Raw genomic sequence first — 11,354 nt, forward strand, 5'->3', positions numbered from 1 at the left:
CAACGCCATATATATTCATTATAGGGTGACAAAGTCTCTTTTGAATTCTTCTACTTTCCTCAGATCATCGTCAGTTACTGTCGGTTTATAGTTGGCTATAGATTCAAGCATATCCCCCTGAAACCAAATCATCATGTATGTCAGAATTTAAAGATGAAAAGGCAATTGATAACCACAGATAAAAAGATCGTCTTGTGATGCACTTTTTTTTTAAATTTTGATTATATGCCAACTGGTTAATAACTAATTTTCGTCTGCAAAACCAACATTTCACAAAATTTTACAGTAGACATTGGCTAGAATAAATAAAATGTGTGTATGCTTTCATATTTTCATGACAATTCTGCAGACACAAATAATTATTTAGGTAAATGGAAAATTGCTGTATTGCACTCGAAAACTACGAAGATAATTCGCTTTGTAATAAAAATGAGTTTATATCAGTACATTTTAAAACACATACAATGAAAGAAGACAAGTACATTTTTCAAAATATGTTCAGCTAGATGACTTGTTGATATAGCACCCTTGAAATAAACTCACCATGGATACGTTGGTCTCAAGCAATTTATTTTTAGGCAAATCTTCCCAGGACATCTCAATAGCTCCTTGCGCTTCTGAGGAACATGGGATCAAAAGGTCATTCACTGTATCGCTTTCCAATGGGTCTTTATTACACGCCTCTTCAACCTATAAATGTATAGTAAACAGTTTATGTATCTTCATTTAATTGTACTGAATTCATTCAAATTTACGATAATCAATGGGAGAATTCTTTAGGAATTAGTGACAAAAGATACAAAGGGGACAATCAAACCGATAAACCGGTAAAAAACCGACAACGCCATGGCAAAAAAGAAAAAGACGAGAAGGATTGAAAGAAAACGCAACTTAGAAAAAGACTGGGCAACATGAACCCCTAAAAAAATCAGGGTTATTTTAAGTGCTCTGGTCAACTTTTGTGCTAACAGGAGATTTGTTTTATTAAGAGCAATGGCTATTTTGCCTGCTCCATGTTACACATTTAGAATTTGATACAAAATCAAAGTGTTCATATTGCAATTTATATTCTAAATAAAAAGTACGAAAACATATTATGAGCAGTAAATTATAGAAAAGGATTAAATTCGTGTCAGCACATAAGTGTCAATTTTGGGGAATATAGTGGTGTTACTTATTACTGTAAAAACTCAAAACTACAACATGCATGTCTTATAATTGTGTGTGCCAAACGCCCGTTCCGTTAACATTAACGAGACTTGACACAGGTGACCGAACCCGCAACAAAATTAAAGAGAAATGAACAATATGGATCCAGAAAGTTGTGCTAGGCACGTGAATTTCACGCGCGAGATTCACATAAATTAAAATTCACATGGTTTTTGCCTGTGTAAGAGCCTTTCTCTTCTACATAACGCTAAAATATCTTACACCAAAATATTTGAAAATATAAAATCAACGAAGATATTACGAAAAATTGAAAAACCAATATTTGGGAAATTGTGTTAATTCCTAAGTCTATCTTTGACTTGAGATAGAAAAATATCGGTGTTACGATTTATTTAAACATTCATTTGCAGAACATAACATAATAGCGGAATTCTTATCAATAAAATCTGGACATCTGCTGGTGATACATTAGGGACGTACACCAGCGATGCCTTCCTGATAAGTCTTCCTGATTCAATTATACCGACAAAGTTTTTGCTCACAAGGTAAGGTCAAATTACGAAATACCACACTCCGAGAAAAATTCCGTCCTCAAGGAAATGGCGACAACAAAACCTTAAACAGCTCAAACGAATGGCTTGACTTGGCACAGGAACTGCGCCAACTATTACATAATATTTACCTTTCTGAATTTTGTTGCAGTCTGTACTTTTCTAACAGGTTTCAGCATAGCCTCTTTCACAACGACTGATATGTCGAATCCAGAAAAGCTGCATATTATAAATAATAAATCGATAAGTCATTACATTATATTAATCATTACTCAATAAACATTCTGTAACGTTCGACTGCATTTAGTTAATTTTATATATATATGATTTAGGATTTTTGGGGTTTCTTAAACAGAAATACTATCTGTTGGTCATATGATCTTCCAATTTATAAGGGCTTTGCGTTTCTAGTCTGAACAAAAATACAATTATCAGCAGTACATTTTGCGCTTATTTGAAAATTTTGATAACATATTAATTTTCATTCAAATCATGATTTCTAGAATCAGCACCTCGATTTGATATAATGTGTGTGTGCTTCGACACTTTTGATTTATTAGTGTTTCCATTTAAAATTTCCTTCATACTCTTTTGGCGGATTACCCAAAACTCAACGCTGTAGCATTCCTCACAATGAAGATGTTTGACCTTTTTAACATTTCTTTTTGTTTACTACATGCATTAAAAAGAATGTACAGTCTGGCAGCCCAAATATCCTCTGTTTATAAAAAAAAAAATGATGCCTCAGAGTTGTGTTTCAATCTAAACCTACCCATTTGTGATTTTTCCTAATTCTGTAAAGTTTTCCTCTGTAAGAGAGTGAACAGCTTTGCCTAATTGTATTTTAAATATTTCAGATCTGACCTCGGCTTCTGGTAACGGGACGCATATTCTCTTCTCAAATCTAAAAATAATTATTCTAATTCAATTTTAACATATTTTTTCAAATCCGCGTTACCGAGTTTTGATTTTAAAACTGTATAAGACTACAATTTTCAAGCAAATCTGCGGAGACGAAACGTAATTTTTTTAGAGTGACAGTAAAGGTTAAGGCACAATATGGAATTATTATCATGTAGTATAACAAGAAGAAAATTGTGAGATTTAGCTAGCTGTAAAACCAGGTTTAATTCAACATTTTCTGCATTAGAAAATGCCTGTACCAATCAGGAATATGACTGTTGTTTTCCATTCGTTTTCATGTGTTTGAGCTTTTGATTTTGCCATGAATATCAATAATGTGGTAATTTTTATAAATTTCCTGTTTACAAAACATAGAATTATTGAAAAACTAAGGATTTTCTTATCCCAGGTATAGATTACCTTAGTCGTATTCAGCACACTTTTTGGAATTTTGGATCCTCAATGCTCGTCAAGTTTGTACTTGTTTGGCTTTAAAAATATTTTGATATAAGCGTAACTGATGAGTTTTGTATAGTTGGAACGCGCGTCTGGTGTACTAAATTATAATCCTGGTACCTTTGATAACTATATAAATACCTTTTCCGAATAGACGCGTCTATCATCCAGGGTGTACTTGTAGCTCCTAATACCTGCACGTTTCTATTTTCACCACCCATCTGGACTAGGAATTCCGTTTTTATTCTCCTTGATGATTCATATTCACTACAATTCCCACATAAAGCATCTACTTCATCGATAAAGATCATACTATTTTTGTGTTCTCTTGCTGCAGTAAATAATGTTTGAAGTAAACTGAAATTTACAAAATTCATAAAACGTCTTACATTTACCTAAACAAATCATAAATTCATACAGTTATTGCAGTGCAAGTGTAATTCAACAGTCAAATCGTTCACCTTCTATTATTATTTCAAAAACCAAAGTATATTCCTATATTATTTTTTTTCATTCTGCAGATTTGAAAATAGAATATCTGTCAAGACAAAAACAATAAATGCGAATAATCACATTTTTCAGTTCCCATCTTCGAATGTTATTAATCCCTGGAAATTAATTAATGTGTCAGCATTAGTGTTTGAGTAAGTAATCATTTTCAAGGCCAAATTATATTTACCACGCTTGTATGGGGTATTTTTTGTGTTTTTATAGCTTTGTTCTGTTTTATCTATATCATTGGTCATGTTTATTTATTCCTTTTCTGTTAAAAATCTTGATATTCTCTTTTGTTTTTCCTAGTATATAAAAAAAATCCTTCGTGCGTTTCATGTGAAGTTTTTTTAGTAATAGTCCAGTCTTTTCTTTTTTGTTAACAAAAACAATTTTGCTTTATTTGAAAGAATATCCGCTTCGGCACTTACTTTTCACCGTCTGACCATTTAGATGATATCTTGCGTGACGATACATAAAAGAAGGATGTATCGGCAGCCTCATTGGCTAATGCTTTAATGAGATCGGATTTTCCAGTACCTGGTGGCTGAAATAAATTGATAAGATATAATGTTTAAAAAAAAAAGTGTTTATCTGAAAGAACATGGTTAAACTGGGGAAATTTTAGTATCAACGGAAGGTAATTCTGTGGTTTATTTAATCTATTTCATTCACAAAGGTATATAAAGGCAACAGTAGTATACAGCTGTTCAAAAGTCGTCAATCGATTGAGAGATCAAAAAAATGTTACAACTCATCATCTTAAGGAGGAAAACAACGGAACAACAGAAACCATGAAACATGAGATATCTAATCTGTTAATAAGGATTAATTAAGAAACTCTCCAACCCTTATTATGAATTTTAAGCGCCATTATCGAATGACTTGAATTTGTGTTCAGTTGGTCAACTCTAACAGTTCATACATTTTTCACCTATAATTCAAGTTGACATGCATCTATGAGTTAACTGTTAACACATAGTGTTCCTTTTAAAAATACTCAGGATGTTTTTCTCAAGAAATAGACAACATTAGCTCTTCTAAGCTGCATTTATCAAAACCTTTTTGAATATTGAGTCATAAATTTTCTTCATTTTGTTTGGAATATTAACCTTATTATTCTATACTAGCGTCACTTATGAATTTGCATACAAAACAAGAGTCAGGAGTCGGTTTCACAAAAAAACGACTAAGATTGATCGTAAGTATTCAATTGTTAATGACTTGACTTACGATCAAACTAAGTCAAAGGTTTTTTTGTAAAGCCGACTCCTTGGGTACAAAATTGTAAGACGGGTATATCTATGAGTGTATACTCATATATGCACTGTTTGATTTTGACATTTGATCCAGTCTTGTGATAACTCTTAAATTCTCGGAGTTTCAAATAGCAGTTGCAATACTCTTTTAAAAGGTTTGCAGGTGATCATTTGCCAAAGAAAACCCTAACTTATAAATAAACTTTTTGGAATTTCTTACCACGTTATTTAGTTGTTGTATCGCCATTCAAAAATAAAAACTATTTTCAGTTAAAAAAACGAAAGATTATTATGTATAAAGGACATGTTTTTTTTTAAGGAATACTTACACCGTACAGCAGAATTCCTGCCCAAGGACGTCTCGTTCTTCCTAAAACATGTAAAATTAAGCATTTTTTTTATATTATAATCTACAATTAAAAACACAACAAATTTATTTGTATCTTTACATATGATCTTCATTCCGTATGTTTCAATCTTTATCAATGCTGCGTACAAATGTGGTTTCTTGGCCTTTTGTTAACTATCATATACCTGCAGATGTTGTTTGTAACATCTGTGTATATCATTCATTATATTATACCAAACACAGATCAGTTTGGCTCCGTTTGTAAATGTATCTTGAAATTATAGTTTCTGTCGATGTCGTCCTTATTCTTCGTACAAAACACAATAGGGAACCGATAGCTGAACGATATCATGCCAGAGTCACCTCCTTTATAAGTTGGGGAATTTTAGTGAATATTCATTAGTATTTCAATTATGTATTTTCTTATTTAAATTGTTCTAACACATACAATCTCACAAAAGCAGCAGTTTAGTAATGCAAATCTCTTTTCTTATATTTTTCATTTAGCAGGTAGTTTCCTTGCAAAAGATCCCACACGAAAACTTTAAAATGAGTTATTTTTATTGCTCTTTTATACGCTAGAACTAGAAACAAATAGAAACAGGAAATTAGGTCACGCCATTAACGTCTTCGATTGGTATGTCACAAAATCCATATTAATCATTTTGATGTTATACTTTAATATTAGATTTTGTTTAAAAGTTATTTCAGATATCAACTGAATGTCGGTGACTTAACCACGCTCGTCTCATTTTCCCAATATGAATACAAGTAAAATACATACCAGTAAACAAATTTGGATATTTGAGAGGTAAAATAACAGCTTCTCTCAATGTCTGTTTGACTGAATCTAATCCCGCAACATTATCCCAGGACACATTGGGTCTTTCCATTAAAACAACACCTGCAAAAAGAACAATATTCACGTCAAGTCCGAAATGCCATATGCATATCTTTTATGTTTAAAATGTAAAGCTCGAAGTTGATGATCGAATCAATTTTGTTCCTATTTTTAGAATATCATTCAGATAACTATACATATTTTTTTAAATATTGATGTAATTTGTTAAACAATTTTGAGCTACATGTATATACTGGATTTTTCGTCTCGAGAATAAATTAATGGAAACATGGAATTTTTTATCCTGAATGCTCTTCAACTTCGTACTTGTTTAGCTTTATAAATATTTTGACATGAGCGTCACTGATGAGTTTTATGTAGACGAAAAGCGCGTATGGCGTACTAAATTATAATCCTGGTACCTTTAATAACTATGTAAGCCTCATAGAGATATCATATCGAGGACATAATCTTTACGATGGTCTACAGAGACAAGCAGACGCCGTCTCAAAAAGGAATCAGACTGAGTGTTCATTTAACGTATTCAGCGCTGTATATCAGTTTTTTTAAATATTCTCATTATCTTGAAAACTAAGTTATGTGACAATTTCAGATGATCTTCTTAGGTTCGTTGTGTCTGATCTAAAACAGTTTACATTATCATGATTATGGTTCAGATCTTTTTTTTTTTTTTTTGTTAAGAAAAAAAATGCAGAAGCTTGTATGTAACATACGTTTGCAAAGTTTACATAAACTTTGACAAACTATGCACTCGCTAAAAATGCGTCTACAGTTTGTCGTTCATCGTTTGTTAGAACAAACGCTACATTAGTTTGTAACTTAGATTAAACGATGTATTTGTTTCTATGTTTGTAAAAAGTATGTTTACCTACAACATCTGCATGCATTATTGAAAGTTAAAACAGGGTCAGTAAACACTGATTAAACGATCTATGTGTTTCTACTTTTGTAGCGTTTAGAAAAAACCAACAAACGCCACATAACGTTTATACAATTTTGTTTAAAGAAGAAATTCAAAAACTAACAACCTTTCATATGAATTATTCATAAAGACACATTATTATGTGATAGCTAATTCACAGTAGCAAAGATGCTAACAATATCAAAAGATAGCATGGTCAGTGCTATTGATAATGGATAAGTGCAGTACACTCGAATAATCAGTGCACTTTATAATATTGCAACGGAGAAGCCTGAAAAGACGAACAAATTAGTCCTGGGTGTTATACTCATTATTTCATGGTATATCATATCAAGAGCTGCATCACTGTCTGTGTTGCATCTTTTTAACAAAATGCATAACGTCTATATATTTTCCATCAGGAATGTGCTTAGTATAAAATTAGGTGTTGTTTTATTTTTAAATAATCATGAATTGCTCTGTAATGACAGGAACAAATGTATTTCAAAGAATTAATATTCGCATGCTACCTATGACATTTATTTTCAAGTCAAAATACTGTTGTGTTTGCTATAGAAACGATATCCAACACCAATGTATTTTCGTTAATGAGCTCTTTTTCATTTAAAAAAATATATACTTTTGTTTACTTTTCAATTCATTATATGCTTTGATTTATTTTTGTGATGGTATTTTTATCTAACAAAAAAAAAATGTGTATTTACCTATCTGTTCATTCAATAATTTGCTAAATTTTGTAATGAAAAATTATTCAAAAGGTAAAATTATGAAAATACCGAACTCCGAGGAAAATTCAAACGTAAATTCAATATTCAAATTGCAAAATCAAAACTTAAAATACATCAAACGAATGGATAATTCAACTGTCATATTCCTGACTTGATACAGGCATTTTCTGATGTAGAAAATGGGGTATAAAGTTGATTTTATAGCTATCTAAACCATCTAAACCTCTCACTTGTGAGACAGTCGCATACAATTCCATTGTATTGACAACGATGTGTGAAAAAACAAACAGAAGTGCTGACTACTAAACAGGCGATATACAACCATATATACTAACAACATACCTTTATTTCCGAACATTATAAGTTGAATCCATTCTAGCTATAAAAACATTTTATTCACTTAGAAAACCTAGTACACCATCGCCGTGTATTTTTAAGAAACCACCTCCAAAATATTCTATAAAACTAATTTTGAAAATCTATATATTAGTTTTCAAACTATATAATCATGATAATTGTTTTGAATCACATGATTGAGCACGTGACTCACTTAAAATAGATATTACATTTGGCATTATTTCAGTCATTTAAAAATTCTTTATCATATTCGTATTTAAGAATTATGTCAATCTATGACTTGGGATCATATGATATGTGTTGAATCATATAACTTTTGCAGTAAATTGAAATTTTCTTATGTTCATGAAACAAACAAAAATATATGCAATCGGTTGTATTGTTGTTTCATTTGTTTGAATTTCAATAATGTAAAACCAGTCATATAATGGAACAGATGGTCCTTCTTGCAATACAATCTATTCCTATAAGGAAGTAATATTCCTTAGAACATTCCTAACGGAATAAAGTTTAAAGAATATGTGTTCCAATACAATTCCATTGTTTATATCAACAAGGATGAACAAATGCATACTGCAAATGCCTTTTTAAAGTAGAACGTGTGGATTCGAGCGTCTCTGATGAGTTTTTTGTAGACGAAACGCGCGTCTGGCGTATATATAAAATTTAGTACTGGTATCTATGATGAGTTTATTCACCTAATTTTTTCACCAGGATATCAAACTGTTTCATGTTATTTATCCGTACTTTAAAAAAAAACATTGGAATAAAACATGATTAAAATTGTTTGACATTCTTCGTGACAAAAGTTCTCAATATAAGCATGATAAGGGACACCAATCTTTGATAGATGTTCTTCGTGTGATATGAATAACTCAAGTGTACCGGTGATCGGTTCATTTTTGGCGATAAGGTACCGTGCTCCGTATATCTCATAAAATGAAAAAGTAGAGTATCAATATTAAACCAGGGCAATTGGAACATTATAAATGAAACTTGTTTTAAGTTAAGAACATTTGCGAAATAACTTAACATAAACATTATCCTATCTTACATGCATTCAAAACGGGTGACAGGGGAAAAATGTTAATTTTATGCAGATCAGAATACAATCCACCACATAAATCCTTTTTACTATCAACCCTGCTCTATGTTTCCAACATTTCATTATGATCACAATGTGTGTATTCTCAGCGTATGTTACAGGAGAAAATGTCGAGTTCGAATGCCTGTACCAAGTCAGGAATATGACACAAGCCTACAGGAATAGATAGCACAAGACTGCAGCTGTCTGGCACTCACGGAAATTCCTAGTGCTCTTCAACCTTGTATTTGATTGGCATTTTAACTGTAAACACACTTGTTACAACTACTGGGTCTATGACACTTCTAGTGGATGTTCTGTAAATTTACTGTGTACAGAGTGTTGAATTATACCCCGATCCCCATCCCCAATGTATAGATTTTATAGACTGTTATAGCCGTTTTATACACAAATGTTCTGAATTTCGGATTAAAAAGCGCTCTTCAGCTTCTTTTGTGATTTTGGCATTCCAAAAGATTTAATTCAAGCACAACAGATGACGCATTATGTAGACAAAACTCGCTTTTATTAGGCTGGTATCTTTTTATCCAGAGTACAATAAGCAGATTAAAATTTCATGCTTATAATATGCAATCATATTTGCTCATTAATAGCAGAATGACATATGCATATAAAAAGACGAGAGAAAAAGCAAAGTCAGGTCATGAAAACAGGAACATGTCGTGTAAGCCGGCAATGTAGTATTTCATGAAAAGTCTAAACTGTTTGATTAGTATGTAATATTTATCATTATACGGTTTAGCTAGCCTTTAAACCCATCTTTGTTTCTTAAAATGTAATATGACAGTTGTTATCTAATAGTTCGTTTCTATGTATGTTGGCGTTTGTTTTTGTTGCAATGCAGTGTCCTGTTGTTTCCCTTTTATAGCTGATGTGTTTCCCTCAGTTTTATTTTGTGACCCGTATTTGTTTTCTCACAATCGATTCATGACTTTTTGAACACAGGTATACTACTGTTGCCTGGTAACACCTGAAGATGATTTGATCTCATCCACAAGTAATGGATCCCATCAACAATTCTATTTTGGTTTCTACTAATGCCAAGACAATTTTACCAGATGTTTAGGTCATCGTTTCCCTTTTGATAAAAGGGACATAACATAAATTCTAACCCAATGTGCATTTCGCAGGGTTCTCGTTAAGGGTTTATTAAGGCGAGTCCAGGGACTCGTCATTTTTGGCCATGGTGAGTCTAACAGCAAGGAGAAGATATTTTATTGCAATATAATGTAATATTTAAGTCTCCATGGCCTAACAGAGCAATGAAATGACATTAAATTCAGATTACTTTTAAATTTTTGCTATAAAATGAGTATATTTGTATTTAACTGTGTTTAGTTTATACAAAATATTTCTATCTTGATGCATCTGTGGACTCCCTAGTTTTGAAAATGATGAGTCCAGACAGATTTTGATGAGTCCAGGACTCATGGACTCGCCTTAGTGAGAACCCTGATTTCGGCAATAAATGACTCTTCAGTGATGCTCGAGAATAACAGAAGAATATATATTATATATTATAACAGCAAATCAGTATCTGTATTTTCATGTACTTCGTTACTGCCTATTTAAGTGGTGTTACCCTTAGGGACCAACAGCGGAGGCATCCACCCAGTGTAGGTAGTAAAGTCATAAATGGTGTAAATTGTATTGCACCAGTTGCACAATTCAACAATAAAAATGTCTTTTCAGTTATGCTCAAGGTCAGTACCACTAGGCTGTCCTAGGAATGAAATATCTGCCTTCAAAATTAATTCAGACTGTCTGTAACAAAGAATATTCAGACTTTAAAATTAAAGGTTTTGATCAATATCTGCTGGACATGGTACAATCCTCCATTTTTTTGTTTCCATGCATAATAAAATAACTTAAAATATTTCAGAATCAATTTATTAACAACAGTATAATCTGAACTGTCTACAAAGATTAGAAAAACAGGTTCAGTAATTGGAAGATATATAAATGATATTTACATGCCCGTCAAAATATCACAATCTTACACTTTGTCCTCTTTTAACCTACAGTCCCATTTCATTTCCGTCTAAATATGGTAGGATTATTTTACTGTGATCAATATTTCTAATGCATCGTTTGTATGACGAGAGTGTTAAGAACCATTCATTAATCAAAAAAAAACTTAAAATGCTTCAAAAATATCCATATAACTAAAACATCAATCCCTTAAATGCCGTTTTGCATG

At 31.9% G+C, this 11,354-nt stretch overlaps 1 protein-coding gene across 1 annotated transcript; it reads right to left on the reverse strand.

Annotated features, from left to right (window-relative positions):
* Positions 1 to 8,168, reverse strand: LOC143080557 (vacuolar protein sorting-associated protein 4B-like). The gene is made up of 9 exons (XM_076256452.1): positions 8,035 to 8,168; positions 5,965 to 6,084; positions 5,161 to 5,201; positions 4,004 to 4,119; positions 3,222 to 3,437; positions 2,494 to 2,625; positions 1,853 to 1,940; positions 544 to 690; positions 1 to 117 (listed from the first exon to the last, which is right to left on the reverse strand). The coding sequence occupies exons 1-9, from the start codon at positions 8,048 to 8,050 to the stop codon at positions 19 to 21; spliced, it is 975 nt and encodes a 324-aa protein (XP_076112567.1). The 5' UTR covers positions 8,051 to 8,168; the 3' UTR covers positions 1 to 18.
* Positions 8,169 to 11,354: the final 3,186 nt, after the last annotated feature.

Source organism: Mytilus galloprovincialis, chromosome 6 (assembly GCF_965363235.1).
Source record: "Mytilus galloprovincialis chromosome 6, xbMytGall1.hap1.1, whole genome shotgun sequence".
NCBI classification, from domain to species: domain Eukaryota; kingdom Metazoa; phylum Mollusca; class Bivalvia; order Mytilida; family Mytilidae; genus Mytilus; species Mytilus galloprovincialis.

Excerpts from the sequence above, each read along its gene's own strand:
- LOC143080557 (XM_076256452.1), bottom strand. Across the intron at positions 4,120-5,160 it reads CAGGAATTCTGCTGTACGGT|CCACCAGGTACTGGAAAATC; the intron begins GTAAGTATTCCT and ends AATTTATTTCAG. Across the intron at positions 1,941-2,493 it reads TTAGGAAAAATCACAAATGG|CTTTTCTGGATTCGACATAT; the intron begins GTAGGTTTAGAT and ends TATAATATGCAG.